This window comes from Pituophis catenifer, unplaced genomic scaffold (genome assembly GCF_029215685.1).
Source record: "Pituophis catenifer annectens isolate HBS135680 unplaced genomic scaffold, rPitCat1.0.hap2 SCAF_3, whole genome shotgun sequence".
Lineage (NCBI taxonomy): Eukaryota > Metazoa > Chordata > Lepidosauria > Squamata > Colubridae > Pituophis > Pituophis catenifer.
This window is the reverse complement of record NW_027256883.1, coordinates 150745343-150769777: the sequence shown is the minus strand read 5'-3', so window position 1 is coordinate 150769777 and position 24435 is coordinate 150745343. Positions and strand designations below refer to the sequence as shown.

At 37.1% G+C, this 24435-nt stretch overlaps 1 protein-coding gene across 5 annotated transcripts in view; it reads right to left on the bottom strand.

The window, feature by feature from the left end:
- The window catches only part of DAB1 (DAB adaptor protein 1), a 184246-nt gene that overhangs the window by 57029 nt on the left and 102782 nt on the right, over positions 1-24435 (bottom strand). For 4 of the 5 annotated variants that reach the window (XM_070939510.1, XM_070939511.1, XM_070939509.1 and 1 more), the window contains exons 4-6: positions 10213-10344; positions 2838-2957; positions 2331-2369 (exon numbers count right to left, since the gene is read on the bottom strand). In XM_070939510.1, coding sequence (XP_070795611.1) covers positions 2331-2369; positions 2838-2957; positions 10213-10344 — 291 coding nt within the window. The remainder of the gene's footprint in view (positions 1-2330; positions 2370-2837; positions 2958-10212; positions 10345-24435) is intronic. The other variant, XM_070939513.1, reaches the window with a different exon arrangement.

The window sequence follows — 24435 nt, the reverse complement described above, 5'->3', positions numbered from 1 at the left end:
AAAACCCCAAAAAATGTGACTTTCTTTTACAGAAGAGAAATAAAGGAGATGTGAAACTTCACTAATTCTCATTGAGCAAATTTCCTGCTGTTTCCTCAACAGAGATATGAACACTGTTCAACCTTGTTTCCAAAGAAGTCTATGTATTCCTTATAGTACTTTTAATCTTATTTAAGAAAAAGCAGGGAACATGGACTTCAGCAATGAGTTTATTTTAAGTGCCTGGTTACTATACTGATTCTGAAGATGTTCTTATTGCAGGGGTGTCAAACTCGCGGCCTGTGAGTTGGATGCGTCACATGCTGGCCATGCCCTCCACTGCTTTAGTGAAGGGGGGAAAAAAAATCACAATACGTCATGTGACAAAGTAATGATGTGAGTTTGACACCCCTGTTCTATTGGAATAACATTGCAGAGTACAAATCAATATTGATACTAATTCTAATTATCATAATCATCTACTTATTCTTTCTATTTTTTTGGAAAGACAATTTTCCTATACTGTATTTTAAAAACCACTTCTTTCCTCTGACATGTTTCTTTAGTTCTTTTGTTTTGAAAATATTGCTAAAGGCATGAATTCTGTTCTTCATTAAAATGTATAATATTAAATATTTGTTTCTCATTGGTAAAGACCTTTCAACCCTATTTAAAAACAATGTTGTCCTTTATTCTAGTTAGCTCAATTTTTTTCTTTTCTTCCTATGTGTACCCACAATTACTATGGTTAATGTGATCTAGAAAACACTATTCAGTGTTTGCTAGCCAGTTTTAACTCCTACTTTCCAGAGCTGATTCCACTCATGCCATAACATGTATCATGTTATTCCATCAGTCAAACTAAAAAAAGAAAAGCGGAAAAGTATAAAAATACTGGATTATGGAATGAGAGTAGCATTCAAGCCATGGCCTAGTTCCTAATTTTAAATTATTATTAAAAGATTGAAGGTAATACATATTGCTGCATCTCAATATTTAAGCTATTTTTTTAAAAAAATGTGATAAGGAACTGATTTCGTGCATTACATTTATATATCTATAGATTTATATATCTATTTTTTAACATTAACTTCACACAGAGAAGCTAAGCCAGAATTTTTAAGCATAGCTGATTAAATGATCCATAAACATGGCATTCACTGAGTGCAAAGCCATAATGGAAGATTTTACACATCAGGTTAAATCTAACACATACATACTTCCCAAACCAACATTATAACTCAGCATTGCAAACCAGGTGACTGATTCCTAGGGCCTAAATAGCAAAATTTTAATTCATACCAAGAATTGGTACAAAATGTTCTGAATTTTTTTTTTAAAAGAGAACAAGTAGAACAATCTTATAACTGGAAGAAAGGAAAATCTCTTGTATAGTTTTCCATATTTCCTAGAATTTTTTTTTTTTTGCTGTCTTTATCCATGGAATTGAATTTCTTGATCTTTTAATTGCCATAATTAGTTTTTAAAACATCACTTTTAGATGATGAATGGAGCATTGGCTGTAAAAGTTGGAACTAAGATACCTACCTTGAAGCACCTGTCTTGTTTCCTATTGTCACAACTACTTATCTTCCACTATTATAAAGAAAACTTAATCTAGAGACTTTGCACTTCTTTCTCTGCAAGACATGGACACCCTATTTCACAGGTAGAAATTTAGTATGCCTTTTGGAGAAGCATTAATTTCTTATTCTTTTTTCCTAATTAATTAATGTGTGTATTTCTTCATTAATCTTTAGCATGAACAGATTTATTATTTTATACCATTTCAATGACCATTTTAGGTTAGAAACATAGGGAGTCTCTTACCAGCTCTGGGATGGACAGCACATCTGCTTGGCAACTTTTGTTTCTCAAATGACCTCCCAATTAAATAAAATTAATTTAGAATGACTCATCTTTCAATTTACAGTTTATTTACTTTAAAATAGTTAATTACAACTGTCGTTCTCTTAAAAGAATAATCTCAAAGCATATGTACAAATATAAATAACCCTATCAAAAATGAGTTAGTTTTTGAAATTACTTCTCAATTATTATTGCTAGGCATTATTTTTATATTTCATATATGTAGTCATATATTTCATATACATAATGTATTAGCAACATTATGTTTCCTTTATTTTCTATTTTTAATGTTTTGTTGCTTTTTTTAAAAAAATCTAAAATACTAGTTTGAATTTTTTTTGTATAATTTTCAGTTTTATCCTTGATACCTTATTGATCTGTTTTTGAAATGCTGAAGTTTTGTTTTATAGGTTTATATTATTTTATAGATAAAACCATGTCCCTGATTCTGAAACTTCACAAAAAATGGCTTCAAAAATTACCTGATAAACAGGATCCTCTACATCTTCTTCCAAAATTGTCTATCACAAAGAAAGTCAAAGATAAAGACAAAAAAAGGGAGAGAATATGAACAGCAGATGCCTAAGAGCCATATTCATGATTTAAAGCATAAGGGAACTGCATAATATATAGATGTAAAATAGAAATTCACATTTGCATGTATCTTCTTTATCCACAGTGTATAAAATTATGTATGAAATAACACCAGAAGAAGTATCACACAATTACTCCGAAGAGCTCCAAGTTTATATATAATATGTTTATTGCCAAGTCAACAAGTTCACATGATTAAGTTTCTCTAGAGCTAAGTTGATTTTAATCACTGTCAAACATCATTGTACCAACACCAACAGTACAATTCTCAAATACAGAAATTGATTTTGTATAAACTGGTTTTTAGTGTTTTGAATCACAGGTTCTGTACCATAAAAAAAGCACCAAATAAAACACATTTTTTTGTACATGCCTACCAAAAATTATTAAAATACCTGATATACTGCTTGTTCACATTGTTTATCTTTTTGTGCCTTCTTTTCCAGTTCTTCTCTTTGTTTCAACTCATAAATAAGTTGGAAGAGGTCTCGCAAATCCAGAATCACAGGTTCTGCCTACACGCGATACAGAAATAATGAGTGAATATCTATATATGAATGTAATATATATACAAAAGGCCTAGCTAATAAAACAGCATTAAGGCAGATTTTAATGACAAATATCACACTATTTAGTTTGTTATAAGTGCATTGAAATCAATGGAATGAATATTGTTTGGCAGAGTTATTCGTTACAGGTGGCCCTCATTTAATGGCTACTCATTCAGTGACTGTTTTAACTTTCAACTGTGCTGAACGAGAGTTCTGGCTGTTGCAGCGTCTCTGTGGTCACGTGGTCATAATTTGTGACCTTCCATGCCAGCTTCCCACAAACAAAGTTAGGGGAAGCTGTCATGAAGTCATGATCACATGAGGTTCTTGCTTAACAGTAATTGAGAATCTGCTGGAACTGCTGTTATTAAACAGCACAGTGGTGTGACATTACTACTTCACAACTTTTCACTTAGCAATAAAAATTCTGGTCCCAATTATCATAATTAAATTTGTTTGTTTGTTTGTTTGTTTATTATTTATTTATTTATTTATTTATTTATTTATTATTTATTATTTATTATTTATTTATTTATTTAATTAATTAATTAATTTGATTTCTATACCGCCTTACACCCGAAGGACTCAGGGTGGTGCACAGCCAAACAATAAAATACATACATACAAAATTTAAAAGTGGAATTAAAATCAAATTAAATAGTTTTGGCCCAAACAAATTAAAACCCCAATCAATTTAAAACCTATTTTAAAATTTGAATATATAAGATACTAAAAAATATTAAAAAATTAAAAATCTTTTATAAAAGAGGGAGAAAATTAGGCCAGGCCCGCCTGGTGAAATAAAAAGGTCTTTAAGGTGCGGCGGAAGGTGCACAGATCCGGGATCCTCCGTATCTCCAGGGGGGAGCTCGTTCCAGATAGTAGGTGCCCCCACAGAGAAGGCTCTCCCCCTGGGGGCCGCCAGTCGGCATTGTTTGGCCAACGGCACCCGGAGGAGCCCCTCTCTGTGGGAGCGTACAGGCCGGTGGGAAGCTATTGGTGGTAGTAGGCGGTCCCGCAAGTACCCAGGTCCTGAGCCATGGAGCGCTTTAAAAGTGGTAACCAAAACCTTGAAGCCATGGTTGATGGTATCAAAAGCCGCTGAGAGATCTAACAGGACCAGGACAGAGGAGCACCCCCTGTCCCGAGCCCTCCAGAGATCATCTACCAACGCGACCAATGCCGTTTCCGTGCTGTACCTGGGCCTGAAGCCCAACTGGAACGGATCCAGATATGATGTTTCATCCAGGTGCTGGGGGAACTGATGTGCAACCACACTCTCAACAACCTTCGCCACAAAGTGAAGGTTGGAGACCGGACGATAGTTTACCAACATTGCCGGGTCCAGGGAAGGCTTCTTGAGGAGAGGCCTTACCACTGCCTCTTTCAAGGCGGCGGGAAAGTCACCCTCACCCAACGAAGCATTTATAATCCCCTGGAGCCAGCCTCGTGTCACTTCCTGGGAAGCCAGCACTAACCAGGAAGAACACGGGTCCAATAAACAAGTGGTCGCGTTCAGTCTGCCCAGAATCCTGTCTACGTCCTCAGGGGTCACAGGATCAAACTCATCCCAGATAACATTCTCAAGACCTGCCCCAGTCCCTCCCCCTGAGACTACCCAGTCGGAGTCCAAATCTTCCCGAATCTGAGTGATTTTGTCATACAGATACTGAACAAAATCCTCGGCTCTACCCTCCAAGGGGTCCTCCCGTGCTTCCTGGTGGAGCAGGGAGCAGGTCACCCTAAAGAGGGCGGCCGGGCAGTTATCTGATGATGCAATAAGAGCAGCAAAATAACTACATTTCGCTGCTTTTATCGCCACTAAGTAATTCCTAATATGGGATCTTACTAGTGTCCGGTCAGATTCAGAAAGACTGGCCCTCCAACTACTCTCTAGGCATCTTTTCAGGCGCTTCAACTCCCTCAGCTCCTTGGTAAACCAAGGAGCCAATTGAGATCGGCGCCGGGTCAGAGGTCGCAAAGGCACGACCCGATCCAGAGTGCCAGCGGCCGCCCTATCCCAGGCAGCCACTAGGTCTCCAGTTGAGGCGTGTGCCAGAGCCTCAGGAAATGGCCCAAGCTCCATCTGGAATCTGTCAGGTTCCATCAGGCGCCTGGGGTGGAACCATCTTGCCGGCTCCGCCTCCCTGTAGCGGCGTGCAGTGGTTCGAAGGTCGAGACGAAGGAGAGTGATCTGACCATGACAAGGGTTCGGTAGCTATATCCCCTATCTCAAGATCCCTCAACCACTGTCCAGAGACAAAAACCAGATCCAGCGTGTTTCCCCCCGTGTGGGTAGGGCCATAAATTAACTGGGTCAGGTCCATAGCTGTCATAGAAGCCATGAACTCCCGAGCCACCTCAGACGCCTCACCCATGGACGGCAAGTTGAAATCCCCCATGACCATAAGCCTAGGGTTATCAACTGCCACTGCGCCGATGACGTTGAGTAGCTCGGGCAGGGCTGTTGCCACGTGGCATGGAGCCAGGTACGTGATCAGCAAACCCATCTGAACCCCATGACCCCATTTCACAAAAAGGGATTCACAGCCGGCCGTCTGAGGAACAGTGGCCTCGCTCGGTCTCAGACCTTCTTTAATAATAACCGCTACCCCCCCGCCCCTCCCCTGTGACCTCGGCTGATGGAATGCTTGGAAACCTGGCGGGCACATTTCAATGAGGGGAACCCCCCCTCCTGGCCCAACCAGGTCTCCATAACACCTGCCAGGTCCGCACACCCTCCTGAACAAGATCACAAATGAGGGGGACTTTGTTTACTACGGACCTGGCATTGCACAGCATCAGCCGAAGGCCTGGGTCCTGAGGGTCTATGCAACCTGAGGAGTGAGTACAGCCTTGGGGGCCGGAGCACACCACCGCTCGTAAACAGCGAGTGCACACTCCCCTTACACGATATGGCCCCCTGCTCCCGCCATATCTACCCCTCCCACCTACAGTACTAATGTTCAGAAAACTATCCGGACAAGCTCTAACCCCCTTTGACCCCGGGTCCCTTACCCCCCACGCCGCGCTTCACTGCCAGACCCAACCCTCCCCCTTGTGGGTTATCCCCCATACCCACAGCCCAAATTCCAATCTGACCCTCCCCCTCCCTGGGACCCCTTAAAAATTTGACTAAAAATTTCAATAGAAAACCCCACAATCCCCTAGTTTGCACATGCCACCTCTCTGGGTCCCAAAACCCATCCTTGAGGTCGGCCCTCGATAGTGAGGGGGGAATCTTGCAGCGCAAGAAGATCCGCTGTCGTGTACATCTCCAAGATGCAGCGATGGAGGCACAGAGCTCAAACAGGGGGCTTCACAAAAGATGTAACACAGCCATTTGTTCATTGATGTACTATTGGTATCTCTACTGTCCTCCCATGACAGTAGGAGGGTCCTGATTATCTCATCCAATGGGAACTGCCTCCAGCCCGCCCTCTCACGGCAGGGCCCCCAGGGGGCCGTAGATCAAAAAAACTTCTCCGACAGACAAGACTCATGATGTAATAGAGGACCCCTCAACAGTTGCATCAATTGGCTGACCCATGGTCAGAGGAAATGTTTATCAGTCTATCAGTCAGTCAGTGAGTCACTTCAGAGGCAAAGATGGAAAATCCTTGGCATAGTCTTATACTCAAGATCACATCCGAGTAAGTCCCGATGAAAAAAAAAAGGGGGGGAGAAGGGAGGGGGAAGAAGGGAAAAGGGGAAGAAAGGGGGGGAGAGGACTCACTCAGTTAGGGCAAATAATGAGCCCATTTAGGCGGACACAGTACCCGGGAGGGAGAGGAAAAAGAGCTGGTATCCATACGAGAGAAAAACCTTCTGTCACCCACCAGCCCTATTTTCTTCAGTTCTTCCAGACCCCAGCCTCCATTAAATGTCACAGGAGGCCTCCAGGTCCTCTGCAGCCACCAGGATATTCCGAGGGGGGTGTCTCTCTTCTCCAGTCCCAAGACCCATTTATACTCCTCTCAGTTTCTGAGTGGGTTAGGTGGAAATTCAACAGGCTGCCACCACTCGCTGCCCCAAAGCCATTCTTCCTCCTTCATCTACTCTGCCAATGCCTCTGGGCTTATCCAGGGGCGAGGGAGGTCTTAAAAAACCCTCGCCCCGAGCTCCACTGACTGAGCCCGCCGCCGCGATGATAAGCCACCATATCTCCACTCTCTGCACTGCTCTGCTCTCTTTTCTCACCCTTCTCCACTCCAGCAGCGCTTCCATTCTCAGCTCTCCTCTCTTGGTTCTCGCCCGATAAGCCACCATGCCTCAGCTTTCGGCTCCGCTCTCCGCTCCCCTCCAGCAGGGCCCCCGCTCTCGGCTCTCAGCTCTCGGCCCCCGGCAACTCTCGGCAGCGTTGACAGTGTCGGAGCGGCAGAATTTCCACTCTCCCTTTCCGCTTCCGACTCCGGGTATGTCCAGGGGCGAGGAAGGTCTCAAAACCCTCGCCCCGGACCCATCTGACTGAACCAGGGTTTGCTGATGGTCGAGCTCCCCTGTAGTACCCCCTAAGGCCCCGAAAAGTCCTCCATCTCACCGCAGCACTTCACCACGCGACCGCCATCTTGCGCATGCTCACTTCTAACTTCTAAATTTTTCCAACTAAAATGAGGATTGCCTGAATACAATTTAAGATGGAATATATAATGGAGATAAAATTTGAAATAATTTCATTCACTAATGGAATTTGTTTAATTATATTAGAAATTGAGCGCCATTTTGATCAGTATTGGGTCTTTTTTTTTTCGTTAGCTTCGCCTGTTGTGCATATGTATTCACAAATTACTGTAAAACTGAGTAGTTCTATGTGCACATTTCCTGTTAGTTCCTTATTCTCAGCTACATTTTCATTGCTGGCACTCAGGCAATATAACTTACAAAGCAAATTTCCAATTTCCTTGTGATGAAAAATTCAGTGAAAAAAAAACATGCTGTTACTCCATGAATTGCATAATCAAACCAGCTAGCAAGTTTTTACAACTGATTATATTTTATTATTAATTTGTACTCTATCATTTGTCAGATACTAAGTGGCTTACAGAATTAAAATGTTAAAACAACATATAGCAAAACATAAAATTAAAAGTACAGGGAGCCCCAGACTTACATTCATTCATTTAGTGACCATTCAAAGTTACAATAGCACTTAAAAAAGGTGACATAACCGTTTTTCACACTTAGGATTGTTGCAGCATCCCCCATGGTCATGTGATCACAATTTGAATACCTGGCAACTGGTATGCATTTGTGATAGTTGCACTGTCCCAGGTCATGTAATCATCATTTTTAACCTTTGGATCTGGCTTCCAACAAGCAAAATCAATAGGGGGATCAGATTTACTTAACTTTAGTTACTTAAGAATTTCAGTGATTCGCTTAACATTTGTGGCAAAAAGGTCGTAAAATGGGGAAAAGCCCTCTTACCAACTGCCTTGCTTAGCAACAAAAAATTTGGGCTCAGTTGTGGTCATAAATCAAGGACTACCTGCATATCGGTTGCTGTTCCCCAGTTAAAATTCTTCCTTTCTTTCTTCCTTTCTGAAATAGCTCCATTATCAGGAGCTTTGAATCCAGAAAAATCTTCCATATTATATTTCAGCACTTTCAGAGAAAAGGAACTAAAACAATAGATGGAAAATCCATAGAAGGATATTATTCTCCTTGAAGGTTTTTATGCCAACAGGAAATTTGTCTCACTGATATCCTGTCTGGATTTGGTTTAGCGCTCACAGCCACTAGGCACTGGGGCAAGGACTTCTATTGCCATCCCTTGCTTCGCCTGGGGTATAGATATAGAGTTGGATCGCATCAGCATACGGATGACAACTAACTCTAAATTGATGGATGATCTCCCAGAGCAGCTTTTGTTGATGTGAAACAACTCTGGAAAATAAGCTGAGCTTTGAGGCACCCCAGATTGAAGGATGCAAGGCTTCAACCTTTCATCCCTCAAAAGCATGATAGAAGCGGTTGGCTTAGGAAAGAGCAAAACCAATATACAATAGTATATTATAATAGTATCTATGATCCACAGTCCTTGCATATGGCCAAAAAAATATCATGATCAATAGTATCAAATGCTGCTGGGACAAGGAGGGATACACTGTTCAGTTCCAAGCAAAGGTGACCCTGAATTCCAATTGGAAGGAATTCAAATACTCTGGGGTTTTTTAGGACCTTCTGAAATTGGAGCCAAACCACCTTCTCATCAACTTTTACTAAAAATAATAGATTGTAGATCAATCAGCAATGTTCTGTCTTCTGTATGCATATAAATCCTTATTAGGACATCATATAAAATTTCTTTGTGGTTGCCTCTGTTTTTCTAGAGATATTTCAGCGCACCACATTTTGAAAGTCCATTCTGGATAGTGCTGTGCAATGAAGAAAATGCAAGTAAAACCAAAATAAAATTATCAGAGTGTAATGCATTAATTCTCTGGTAATTTTTTTCCCTTGCTGAAATCTCAAACACAATGCAATTCAAAAATGAGTAACCCAATTCATCTCAAGCTTAAACTTCTTATTAATGCTTTATTGGTGACTATTTAATAGTTCATGCTATTTAAGCATAAATTTAATTTACTATACATTTAAAATGAATTTTTAAATTCAAAATTGTAAGATATGGCATTATCTGAGATTGAAACTATTGCATCTGAACTCACATCAGTAATTACTGTACCTTAATTTGGCTTTCTAAACTTACAAATGCAATCTTAGAAATCTCTTCAAGGTGGGTGGGAGGGAGTCTCATCTATTCCTAGTGAATTAATTTGTACTTTATTTATACTGGTCAAGCTGCAAATTTTAACTAGGTGAAGATTCATTTTTATATACTGTATACAAATTATATTTGGAAAATAATGGTAATTAAAATGAACAAAAAAGATGCTTCGAGTAGGCCCTGCAAAATAGCTATTTGTTTTCCATTATTTTCCGTCTAAAAGAGTGAGGAGGGACTAAGTAAGCCGATTTGTATTCAGCTAGTATTTACAGCTTAATTAGGAAGGAAAATAATTACTAATTAGAAAGAATGCATCAAGAAAAAACTGGGAATGATGACTGTGCTCATTCCTTTCCATGACTGATATTGCTAAACTGTCATTTCAGAACATTTATGCAGGGGTTTCTGACAGTATTATGTACTGCATAAAGAATGCTACTATGGATGATAAAATGATGATATAAATGAGAAATGATACTTGATACTTACTGCCTGGGCTGTTTTTATTGCCACAAATCTATGATTCCCTTCCTTTCCACATACGTATCCAAAGGCCCGATGGTCTGTGATATCCTTTGCGATGTATGAAATTTCGTGTACTGCATGATGGTGTTGTAGTAGCTGTTCATAAACAAAGCACAAGAAGAGCATTTTTAATGTAAGCTCAGGGTTTGATTAAGGCACGATTCATTTTTATGATGATAAATCTGAAAAAGAACAATCCCACAATGAAAAGCTCGTGGTTTGATTGAGTCATGTGATTTATATTTATAAGGATAAATGTGTAAAACAGCAGTATCACAATGAAAAGCAATGCTTCAAGCACATTTTCTTCAAGACTACATCTGGACGGTTTGATCATGTTTATAATCATTTCATGCTGTAGATGCTTTAGGTGTTTCATCTAGAGTTCTGTTTTCAGTTAGATGAATCTTCCTCATCTGTCATCACAAACTCTCTTGTGATATTGTGTCAAACTTCAGATCTTTCAACAACAGGATGCTTTTCTTGTGATCATTAAGAAAGCTTGAGTTGCTACAGTTCCTTTACCCTTATTCTTCAGTATCTTTCAAATGGCCTTTCTGACAAATCTGCCTTATGGATGAACATATGTGCATATCCTGAAGTAGCATTAGCACTGAAATTAATATTGCTACTGTTTAAATAAGATTAAGTAAGATTTAAAGGCCAACTGGTTTTTTTAAAAGTTTTTTTTTTTTTAAGAATTCTTGGACTGGATGGTGTAGAAGTTGTTATAATAAATCAATCAATCACATAACTTTCATTATAGCTCTATTCTTCTCCCAATATCTTGTTTCTATATATACTCTTATTTGGCTTATTGACCGATTCTGTTTTGGATACTTTGTTCTCTATTGCTCTGACAGTCCAATTTAGACAATGCCCACTGCTAATAATTGCTATACAAGCACAATCATGTTAGGTAACGAAGATAAGAACCCTCTTGCCAAATTTATTTTATTTTTTCTTATTAAAAAGGCTTTGTTTTTGGGTTTTTTTTGCTTAATTTGTATCATTTAATTAGCATTTTATTAATGTTCAGAGATGATAACTTGACGTTTTTTGTTTGCATACCATCTATCTTGTATAAAAACATGTTTTTATTTTACAGCCAGTGCAGATTTCACCTATTTAATTTAAACTTGCAAACATTTCATAAAGCTCAAACAGAATGCAAGCACACAGAGACAGATCATGGTAACTAAATTTGCAAAAATCTTTTCATTAAGTTATTATAACCTATTATAAATTATAGTGATTAAGAAAATCTCATGTCGATCAATGGCAGTAGCAATATAGACAAACAAAGAGAAATATCCTTTCTACTGAATTTTAATTTATCTTTTTAATTAGCACAGAAAAATGAATTTACGTTTAGCAGAGATTAAGATAATATTCTAAACTGACATTTATTTCAAAGATGAATTTTCTTGACATTTATACTTGTCAATTTATGTCATCATAAAAATATATGAGCTACATATTATGAAGATTTGAATATACTGCAGAATGTATTTGACTTGTAATCTACAAGTAAGACACTCAATGGTGAACAAATATACATTATAGGTAGTCCTTGACTTACGACAATTGGGACCAGAATTTCTTTGCTAAGCAAGGCAGTTGTTACGTAAGTCACACCCACTTTTATTGCCTTTTTTGTCATGGTTAAGTGAATTGTTGCAGTTGTTAAGTGAATCACATGGTCGTTAAATGAATACAGCTTATCCTGTTGACTTTGTTAGAAGCCAGATGTGAAGGTCACAAAGGCAATCATATGACTCAGGGATGCAGCAACCATTGTAAATACATTACAGTTGCCAGATGCCTGAATTTTGACCATTTGACTATGTGGATGCTGTGATGGTTGTATGTGTGATGACTGGTTGTAAGTCACTTTTTTCAGGGCTATTGTAACTTCAAAAACAAACAGGTTTACGTTGAGCACTATCAATATATAAAACAATAGGACAGCTGTTCTGGTGTAGTGGTCAGCCTAAAAACTGGGGGACCATGAATTCTGGTTCCATGTTATGACTGGCCTTGGGTCACTTCCTCCCTCTCAGGCATAGGAAAAAGACAATCGCCAACCATTTCCCAAATCTTGCCAAGAAAACTGCAGGGACTAGTCCAGGCAATTGCCATAAATCAACATTTAGTTGAAGGCCAATCCACACCAAGGTTAAAAGCAAAACCAGCAATAATACAAATGAACACACTGGCTGATTTTGAGAGACAGTTGTTCAACTGTCACAGAAAAACAGTGTTTTCATGCCTTAGCTCCCATCACTTTGTGAAAGTAGAGTACTAGCAACAGTTTTTCTAAGGACAATTGATTTGGTTGATCCAGCTAGGAGAAGAAATCCTAGAAGAAATATTTAAGGCCCAAATCACGCTAGCCTTGTTATGTTAAAAATAGTTGTTTGACTTTAGAAGGTAAGGCAGGGTCCACAGCACAGGCTGGTGATGATTAGGATGCAACTTGTTGGAGTTACATCCAAGACCCCTGAAATCTATAAATACTATGAAAAATCATAGTACCTGTGAATCACATTTGCTGCATTAGGGGTGGTGCTTTCTCACCTATATTAAACACTGGAGCAATTAAGAGAGAGAGAGAGGCACAATACATCAACGAGTTCTTGCTTGGGGTCAACTTCAGATTAACCAGAGATCTGAGTTTTACTATGCAATTTCTTTTTAAAGGGAATGTATTCATCAATCTTATATAAAACCTCAAATTGATGCCTTGTTTTGGTTCAGCTTTGACAAAACATCTCATGATTTACCTCCATAAAGCAGACAATGTCCATATCTAGGGGTGATATAAGGAGCTGTGTGCATGGACAAATGGCATTTCTACCAAATTTACGTTAATGGTAAAACAGTCCACTTAACAGCTACTCAACAGTTACTTTGGGTTACTGAAAGTGGATTGCTCAATAGTAAAGAATTGGGGGCTAGTCCTGGTGGAAGTTTATTTTTCTATTTCTATAATGAATTTTCTAAGTCATATTTTAATGCAGCAGTGTTCCCAAACTAGATTACAATATTAAACATGCAATTTAATTGATGTTCTTATAAATGTAGAAGCCCAATCTTCACTAAAATAGATACTGGCTATTACAATAAATATATAATTTAAATATTCTTATGTATAATTTATATAGATTTTCCACAGGAATCACCTTCTGTCAGTTATTTTGTTGGATTTCAAGAATGAGTAAGAGATATAAACAGGAGAAAGAAGGAGGTGGGGAGACACCGTGTAACATCCAAACTCCAGCTAAATTAGAGAAATGTCTATAATATTGACCCAAAGTTAAGCAGATAATCTATGTTGTCTAAATTGTCATGAGATCAGCAGCTATAAAATCGTTTAAACAAATAAGCGCTTTCTAACATACTGAATTCAGCAGGCACTCAAAACCGCATCCCCATTCCATATTCCTACCTATGAGGAAAATGGATTCTGTACAAATTCAGTCCATATGAATGTTGATTTAGCCAGAGATTTGGATATATTGGTTTCCTACATTAGGCTGTCAAATTCATTTTTTTTCTTTTGTTTCAAGAAATATTAAAAACAAAACACTCCATAAAAATAGTATGTAGGTTTCAGGGTTTTAAGCAAGCCAGAATACTTTGAAAAATAGGGAAATCAGAATCTATATAAGAACTGCAATCCTGAAATTCTAAATTTCTACAGAAGAATGACAAACAGACTATCTACTACATCTACTCTCTATTCTACAGCTCTATTTCTTTACAAGGTTTGAGCAAGAAAAACAGACATAAGTTATTTTATTCCAGTTCAAAGTAAACTTGAAAGATAAATGGTGACAGTAACTGTATAAAAGATGGTGATGCCCTAGCTTGCTTATTAGGAGCTTTGCAAAAAGGACAACTGACAATATTTTGGATGAATGCCACATAAACGATCAAAGAACCATTATTATTTAGACATTTGCATAATCATGGAACATAATGGAATAAATACTCTGTTGTCAGACCTCTTCTTGAATGAGTGTAATACTAAAGACCTGAACTGATATTTCTAGGGTTCCAAAGTTTTTAGTAATTATCCAGATCCTAAGCAAACAAAATAGTCACATTATTCACAAAAACTTACTTATATCCTACTGATCATATATTATGACATATCTGCCAATAAATTTAGCAGAGTAAATTAATTTTGTTGGAAGGGGTAAGCATTCTTCATGAGAGCTACATATTCTCTAGTGTATTAATTATATTAGCTTATTTACATAATATAATTATATTGATTTATTAGATTTTCCCCTGCATTTCAGCTGTATGCCCTGCTTCTAATTGTAAAATTAGGTAACCCTTTCTTTATCTCAGGATTCTATTAAATCATTTTTTTTGTCATTATCTTATTGATTGCCAAGCAGTATTTGCACAGAAATTAAACTATGATCACATTCTTTCTTTATTTGTGGAATTGGACATAAAGATTATTCTGCAATGGTAAAATATCTGTAATGCAGGGACAGCAAATAGAAACATTTTTATTTATTCAGGAAACCTCATTAAGTCCTGGTAAATCATTATATTTTCAATGGCTGATGCAAAAGTACTACCTTGTAACTTGTACCAGGCTATTAAGAAGCAATAAAGAATCAGAGTTGATTGAACAGAAGGAAAAAAAACATGCATACAACTACAATCCTGTCAGTATTTATAGAGAATTTAAGGAAATGGCTGTCAAGAAATTCTTAGACTCTATTAAGCATGTTGTGTCCCAACACAGTAGGTATAGAATGAAGTACTTTATATTGGTTTAGAACATCCCTCTGTTTTAGCAACAATTATTTATTTATTTATTGGAATTTGTCAAACAAAAACGAGAATAAGAATAAGAGAATAAAAATACAATGAATGCCAATAGGCATGGTAGTGCACTTATGCACGCTCCCTCTACTTCTAATTAGTCTAAGGTGACCAGACGTCCCGCTTTTGGCGGGACAGTCCCGCTTTTGAGCAATTTGTCCCGCGTCCCGCAGCGTTTTAAAAAAGTCCCGATTTTTCATTCTGCCTCCTGAGTCCCGGCTGCCTCCTGAATCCCCGCTGATGGCTAGAGGGAAAAAAAACTCTTTAAACTCTTGCCGTGGGGCTTCAAAGGGCCGACCTACAGCTGATCAGTGTTAAAAAAAAATGAATAGACCCATGCCTGCAAAAATAGAAAAAACAGCCCCTGTTAACAGCTTCCGCTAGGTTAATTAGCTGCAAAAAGCTGCAAAAAGTTCCTGGAGCAGATTTTTTTCCCCCTAGCTATGCTGAAAACAAAGGCGAAAGCGAAAGTAAAGCTGCAACGTGACAAAATGAGGCAGAGAGAGATTTCTTTCTTTTTCTTTTTCTTTTTCCTCACCAAAAAAGGTAGGTACAAAACTGCAAACAATGGGAAATTTTGGGCAAAAGAGGAGAGTTCAAGATTTTAAAACACAAAAGAAAAAAAGCTCTATTTAACTAGGGAATTGTAATAATTGAGATACTATTAATAATTGTATATTGTGTTGAAAGCAGAAATGGTTAAGTTGTGGTTTGGAGAAATATATGGGGGAAATTATTTGGTTTATTATTATTGGTAAATATAATTAATTGATTTGTAAGAAATTGGATTGCATGGAAATAATTGGAATATTCATGTTCATATTGATTAATATACAAAAAAGATAGTTATATAACTAATTGATTTATATTAAAATGTTGAATTTGTATTAAACAACTGTATTACATAATTACATAATTAACCAATGTGAGGATGGATATAAAAATAGATGACAATGGGAAGGGGTATAATATAAAATAGAAGGGAAAAATTGAATTTGATTAAGATTAGAGATGAGGATGAAGGGTAATATTGTTTTTTTTTAAAAAATAGATGAGGAATAAATATGGCAAAAAGGAAATATAGAAATTGTAAATTTAATTGAAATGACTAAACGCTGTTTAAATTTGTGAACCAGCCAAATATTCTGTTCAAAGAAAATACATTGTATGTTTGTATGTGTGTTTCTAATTATTGCTATTTATTCATATTTGTTCTCTTTTATTCTTTAAAGTTTAACAATTCATTCTTAATCTTAATATCTTTATATTTGCTTGGGGTTGGCTTTCTTCCCTTTCATCTTTTTTATTGTACAGCAATCTTTCTCCTCAAACCTACCACCACTCTTTTCTTTCCTTCTTACTTTCTCTTCCCCCCACCCTTTTTCTCCTCCCTACTTCCTCTTCCTTTCTCCTTCTCCTCCTCTCTTCCTCCCCCTCTTACCTTCACTCCTACTCTAATTTCCCTTCCCTTCCTTCATCCCTCTCTATTGCTGTATCCTTTTATGCATATGGACTACTCAGAGGGCTGAAAAAGTTATTTTTGACTGGTCCTCGCACTTTTGACCAGTCCTCGAACTTACGACTGTCCTCACATTTTACATTTTTGCCCTATCTTGTCATCATGGTGAAGAGAAGCAGTTGTGAAATGAGTGACATGGTTGTTAAGAATGCTGCATGGGCATAAATATGAGGATGGTCATAAGTGTGAGGACCAGTCAAAAGTGCCACGCCCACAATGTCCCTCTTTACCAATGTTAAAATCTGGTCACCTTAAATTAGTCATGAGAAACTTCTAAATTCAATGTAGAACATATCAATTGTCCATGGACTACTTTAACTAATTAGTTACACCATTTAATTCAGGCATTCTAAGTTATTCTACAAAATAGATAATTCATATTATTCATTCATGTACAATATTATATTTCATACTTACCTGCTTGCTACTGTTCTGATAGAAAACTAACTAAAAACGCAAGCAACAAAAATATACTTTGAAATCAGCTACTACTGATTCATGTTTTCAATCTATGTGCATGTAAAGAAACCTGTTAACTATTTTTAAGTGTGTGAAATGGATTAAAGTAATGGAATGCAATTATAACAAGATCAGGGCATAGGAACAGCCTTTTTAGTGTATTTTTTTTTCCTATTAACTTCTAAAGGGTTTACGATTCCTGAAATAATTTAATTTCAGGAAAAATACATTCTGATTACACAATGTTTGGTTGTGCTTAATTTAAAATTTAGCATTCAGGCTCAGCTCCAAATTAGAAAAAAGAATTAAGGAATGCTTAGTGTCCACATAATTTTTAAATACTAGCATTTTTTCTCTTTTTTTAAAGGATTAGAAAAGAACTATTCCAAAAATCTGAGTGAAACTTTTAGCTTCTTTTAAATTTACCCACCTTCAATATCAAAGCTCTTACAGAAAAGGGAAATCAGCAAGGGAATATTTACACAGCACTGTAACTTTTAGCTTTTGATGATTTTATTTGTCATTAAGTCAGCCTCAACCCTTTAGCAATAATAAAATCTCAGGATAATCCATCCCCAAACCCTTCAGGTTTTCCATTGTTGCATCCATCACCACTGTAATTGAGGCCATGCACTTTTTTCCTAGTTGTCCTCTTCTTTTTCTTTCCTAGCACAATCTCAAGGGAACTTGGCCTTCTTAACATCATCTTCTTTTAATGACCCCATAATCCCTTGAGGGGTGGAGTCTGGGTAAACTGAATAGAGCTGAGTGTTTTACTGGCCAGATGCCCTTCTGGTCGCCAATGTGGAGTTATATTCAGCAGATATATTCTCATCGTGGCCAGAGAGAGAGGAATATCTGCCTCCATCTAGGATCAAACTCACAGCCTCCTGATTGTGAGGTAAGAGCTCCACCTCTAGACCACTGTATCACTTGGAATTTGGTCTTCTTATAATGCATCCAAAATATGGTAATTGAGTCTGGTCATTTTGCTGTGAATGAAAACTCTATGATCCATGTATTTGCTTTCTGGGCTCTATGATGTTCTTAAGCTTCTGTTATTAACACTACATATTTCTAAATATGTGATCATATGTTGCAACCCTCACTAGTTCACATAGAGTTATCCTGTATTTTCCCTGCTGATTTTAATCTATCAGTCATGCTGATTTTGATCTATATAACTAATACTGCCTAAACATTATATAGTATTGTACAAAAGACGCAAAAATGTGTCTATTGCTTCTCATCAGGTTTGGCAATGAGGAGTAATTGCATTCTGTGAGAAAAGCCAGTCTTATCCAAGTTCTAATACATTATCTAGCATTACAAAATAAAACCAAATGTTCCTTATTCTAGTTCTGAATGGAATGTTCAAAGGTATAATAAGATTCATAAATCTTCATATCCTAAAAACCATTTCAAGAGCACAGTATGCAAAATGCACAGACTTAATATGAATAATTCACATCCTATCATTTTTTTTATGTTTCTTTATAATTCCTTGACATTATTTATTTAGCAGTATTTAGTAATATTTCTAGGCTGATATACTAGATTTAGAAATGACTTCTTGAGGCAAGGCATATTTTGAAACTTAGTCAATTCTTATTATGTGTGGAGCAAGCATACAAATTGTCAGTTTCACAATGTCATCCCCACAATAGTCCCAAAGGTGTTTTTTCAGGAGGCAACTGGACTTTCTTGTTTTTTCTTTTGAAGACGTTTTGCTTCTCATCCAAGAAGCTACTTCAGCTCTGACAGGATAGTGGGGAATGGAAGGACACCCCGACGACACAAATAGTGCTTCAATGACCCTCTAAAACAAGAGTGTCAAACTCACAGCCCGTGGGCCAGATGCGTCACATGCTGGCTACGCCCACTCCTGGTTTAGCAAAGGGGGGAAAAGTCATGTGATGACGTGTCGTGAGTTTGACACTCCTGTTCTAAAAGTATGCAAACTACCAGCTGTCTGCAAGGAATATAAATCCTTCCATTCCCCACTATCCTGTCAGAGCTGAAGAAGCTTCTTGGATGAGAAGTGAAATGTCTTCAAAAGAAAAAAAATAAGAAAGTCCAGTTGCCTCCTGAAAAAGCACCTTTGGGACAACCATGACCTGGATGACTGAGAATCTCTACAGACATCCCCACAATAGTTTCCCTCCAAATATATGCAACATCAACAAGATTAGTAGAAAACACTCTTGAGCCCAAATTTACCCCCAAAATGAAAATGTTCTTAATTAACATATATCATCCTAAACTGGACAAAAAACTTGCCTACATTCAGATCAAGGCTCATGTTCTTGTAAATTCTGCCAAGGATAGGCAGGAACCTGGGAAAAGGTTCCAAACCAAATTCATAAAGTTTCCTTCTCTCTTCTTTGACCAAGATCACACATCCAGTACATGTATATCTCCTTTTCCATTTACTGGACCTTTGGTGAATGTTTTAGCTTTGTTTGCTGATTGCCTGAAGACTTACTTATAATTTCTAAACAATTCCAAACATTTCTGGAAGGTGCAGTAAGCTTCACCGAATATTTAATGATATAAATTTGGTTCCCTAGGTCTCGGTGTCCCACAGGATCTTAGCTACAGCCTTCTCTGCCGTCTAATATACTTTATACAAGTTTCTCTCCCTCCAATCTTCTCAAGCATTCATTTTTTCTATATTTCTGAAAGAAGAAAGATCAAAGAGAGAAAACCTGTCTAATTTATAATTTGTCCTCCAAATGGCTGGAACCCAAGTTGCCTTGATTGTTAGCTTCCTTATTTTACATCCACAGTGTGCATTCAGATGGCTTCATCCATGGGCTAATCACCTATACACACAGTATTCAGTATGTTTGCTAACTCTTTGCCTGTATTTTGAAGCAAAACATTTTAATATAACAAAGAATATAGCATTTTAGTACAGCAGCTAAAGATTTTTACAAGTTATAATCAAGGTATTTCCATTGTTGCATAAATGTATGACAGTTTAAAGTCACTTCACAACTTCGTTGATATGTCCCTTAGTGACACTGGATTTTAAATATGATTAATGATTATGACAAATATTAGATCTTTATTCCAAATTTAAAGGCCCCGTGGCAACAGCGTGCATTGCATAATGTCAAATTTCCATAATTTCATTTTGTGTTTTTAGAGGCAATTTACCAGCTCACAAATGAGTCGATGCAATTATGATATACAGATAAGCCCTGACTTACAACCACAATCAAACCTGGAATGTTGGTTTGTAGGTCATTCCAGTCATTAAGCAAGTCATCACCTACTAGGACTTGATTTTATGACCATTTTTATGACAAATATTAAGAAAAATAGTAGTTAAGCAAACCACTTGATTGTTAAATGAATCCAGCATTCCCAATGGTTTTTTTTTTTTTTTTTGCCATTTTCTATAAGTAAATTGTGCAACTCATGTACATGGGTGACTCATCAACTTGTTGTCTGGAGCACTGAAGAGGCACATCTCTCAAAGATTTATTAAAGTCAACCTGAGGCCTTTTCTGGTTTTCAGAGCATATATATAGAAGCACATAAAACTTCCACTGCATTGCAAAAAATAAGTGAATAATGACTTGCAATGAAGAACTGGTTTGCTGACTTTTTTTTAATTCTCTCCTCATAAATATGAAAGCCACCATAAAATGTGGTTTCAAAAGGAATTTATGATGCACTTTGTTTCAAGAAGATATTCAAAATCAAAAGCTTTTCTGGGCATAAAACCACCTCTCTATTGCTCATTATTGCTGCTTTTGTTTATCTGCAGTTTTAGTTTGTGACAACATATTAAGTTTTGGGGTTTTTTTGACATACTTGTATAGTATGTTAGAATTGAAAACTAAAGGGCAAACATTTTAAATAATACATAAATAAGCCTGTTATACATGATTTAAGAACATCCAAGTTCTTAAGTCACCGAGAATTGCACATAAATCTGTATATTAGCTAGAAGGACCCCAATGCTGCTTTACAAAAATCTAGGTTACAGAATAAAATGTAATGTCAAACTAGTCCTTAGGCATATCTACAGGCGTAGTCTATCCATTTCAATGTCAGTTCATGCAATGTATTGTTAAAAACTGTAATGATGGGAATCTGAGAAACAGATGCCCTGTGGCTTTCATAGTTACTTAAATAGCTTATACAGCACTTTTAATGCCTTTGACAGTAATAAAGCCTTACATTTACCAATGGTTTTTTTTTGCATTGCTAACTAACATGGCAGAGAAGAGTGTGTGGTTATGGGAGTCTTGCCTGCCACAAATTATAGTGTATCATTAGCTTCATACGATAGTTTAGCAATACATAAGATTATAACAAGTGGAGTGGCAGCTGGGAAGCAGTCTTCTTCCATTTCTCTTTTTAAATCAAGAGCTAGGTTGGACTTTTTAAGGGAAGAGCCACATTATCATGTTCAGCTGCTGTTCCTCCTTTTTGCATCATAAAAATAACCTGATGACAAACAATATTGATTATGAGGACTCTATGCCCTTTATAATAGCACTTCTGGATAAAAAAACACCACAAAAGGGTAGCCATAACTTTTAGAAATATTTGTGGGCAAGTTTTAAAGTGTTTAGAAAGCCATTCTTCAGCAAGAAGGATATAAAAAAAGATATGCTCTTTTGAAGGAAAAGGCTTTATCAGAGCATGAGTAAAGCTTTCTCTGTCCACAGACTATCAATTTTCCTCGATAAAGACCTAAAGTTAAATTTGAAGAAACTACAAGGGATTTTTTTTAAAAAATATAATACATAGATTATATTTTTCAAAAACACAGAACGAGAATAGCTGAACAATGACATGCATTCAATTTTGTAGCTACTATAATTGTTGGACGAGCAAGTACAAAAATAGCCAGGGAAGTGATTGAAATCTGGGAGACAGGCCCCTTGTCAGTCAACAGGAGTGCTGATTTACCACCAGCTTATTAAGTACTTAGGAGACGAGGGCTTGGCAGCACAAGGAAAAAAAGCCAATGACTTAATAGCTGGCCATCAACATCCCAATCAACAGGTAAAAAGCCACAGATAACCAGGTACCATATAAATACCACACACAGAATAGCCCAAGGAACACACTCTGCTAGAGAAAAGTTCCCTGAGGATGGGTTCCAGTACGAGTCTGAAAGCTCGGAAGACTAAACCTCTGGTTCCGGGGACTGACCCAGACTGAATCTTGCAACATTATCCTGGGACACGTATATTCACCTTCATTCGTGTCGATATACTTAAAAGTATTTATTCATTGCTACTTGTGAGATGATAAAGTAAAATAATACTCTTTCAAAAATGGTCCTCAAAACTTTTGTCTCAGAATCTTCTCTTATTCAGAGAGAGCAAGCGAGACGGAGAGTACTTCTAATCATAGAATATCCAATTCAAATAAATAGAGAAACAGCCAATGTTTTAATATATTATGTCTTACATAAACATACAAGCAGAAAGGATGCCATGCCAGATGTCGTTCATCTTTTCCTAATGGCACATCCACAGCATCTGTCTCAGTTTCAGGGTGAAAAAAACACCCTCATCTGTTCTGTTTAAACACATTTTGTTGTAACAGCCATTACAAAATATGAGGGAGAAAAAAAAGCCTCAAGGAATGAATTCCCTTAAACTCAAGGACACTTCATTAAAAACCTATATTAAAAAGTAAGAGGACCAGGATTCTATACATTTTACTAGCCAGCAAACCTGCCCCACCCCACCACATAACATCTGTCAGTGTAACTTCAAAGCTTTCCCTGGCCACTCTTGTGTAGCATCTCTTGTTTGTGATAGGCATTCAGGCAACTGGCCATAAACAAGTCAGCCTTAAAATATTCCGTCATTCTGCTTCTTATTGTTCCAGAGTAGACTGCACCCTGAAAAAAAAACACATTTTTCTCTTCAAAATCCATCTGTTTACTGAAATATAGATGCCATATTTATATTGTTCTAGAGTAGATAAATCAGTCTGCTGAAGCTATCTGTTCTCAGGACGCACATTTTGAACTGTCATATTTGGAAGGCATAAATTATAAGTAAATAATATATTACTACATCATCATTGCAATATACCTTATCCCTATTTTGGATAAATTGTGCAGATCTTCTGTGGGGGTGTTTCACTTTGGTGAAGGCTTATAAACATCATCTTGAAGCAGTTTCGTTAACCAAAATGGCATCCTAACTTATAAAAGTGAAGCTAGCCTTAATGCTGCCACAGCTTGTTAGCAGTGTATTGCAAATGGCAGTTGACACAAACGGAAAGATCATGCAAAGTACCTCATCAAAGCAAACAGTATTGCTTCTTTGCCTTGAGGAGATGCATCCTAGCACTTTCGTGGCACAAAGTACATTAAGAAACCCAAATCACTCCTCTGCTTCCTGCAAGACTAATACAAAGCAAAACATGATTAAATGGATGTCATGCAATGGAAAAATGCTTAAGTCCTCTGATTCTGAGACAAAAAAAAAAACTTGAAGCCAAATATGAGCAATTGTTATAAATTTATTCTCTTACTGATACAAGTGACTCTAAAAAAGTCAGAAAATGTTTCATAGTGTTAGGAAGTAATTTATTGGCATTTCTGGATATATATTTTTTTTAGAATATTTACTTCACAAACCCTGACTATTGTCTAAACTACTTATTGTTAAAATGTTCAATACTGACCACCACAGGGAAGTATAATGAATAAATAAAGAATAACCTATTTGAAATATTGATAGATTCGTCCTTCCCTAAGATATTGTTTTAAAACAGCATATGGAGGATGTGATGCTATAATTAAAGTGAAAATTAAAAGTTACTTGGTACTTTCAATCCAAGGAAAATAATAGCTTATGATGTTAGGCACAGAACTTGCCTAGATCACAGGGATGCATATCTTATAAACATACAAAGAGGACAAATTGCTTAGGTTAACATATAGAAAGAAAGAAAAAGATTTGAGTAAAAAACAAGATGACAGTAGATGAACTGTTTAAACTGGGCAAGCATCAGAACTGCTATATGTTACCTGGCTGAGGTAACCTCACCTCAGTTATAGCTACATATTTAAATAAATCATTATTCATGCTTTTTCAAAAGGCAACTGGAACTTTCTTTGTTTTTCCTTGAAGATGTTTTGCTACTCATCCAAGAAATATTTGTTGGTTCCTGCCAGAACCGATGAAGCTTCTTAGATGAGAACATCTTTAAGAAAAAACATAGAAAGTTCAGTTGCCCTTTGAGACTCACTCATTGAGTTACCTCACTCATTTCTTCTTTGGAAATGACTGTATTTTCAAAAACTGGCAAAGTATTCCATCACTGGAGGCTTTTAAGAAGAGAATGGACAGCTATTTGTCTGAAATGGT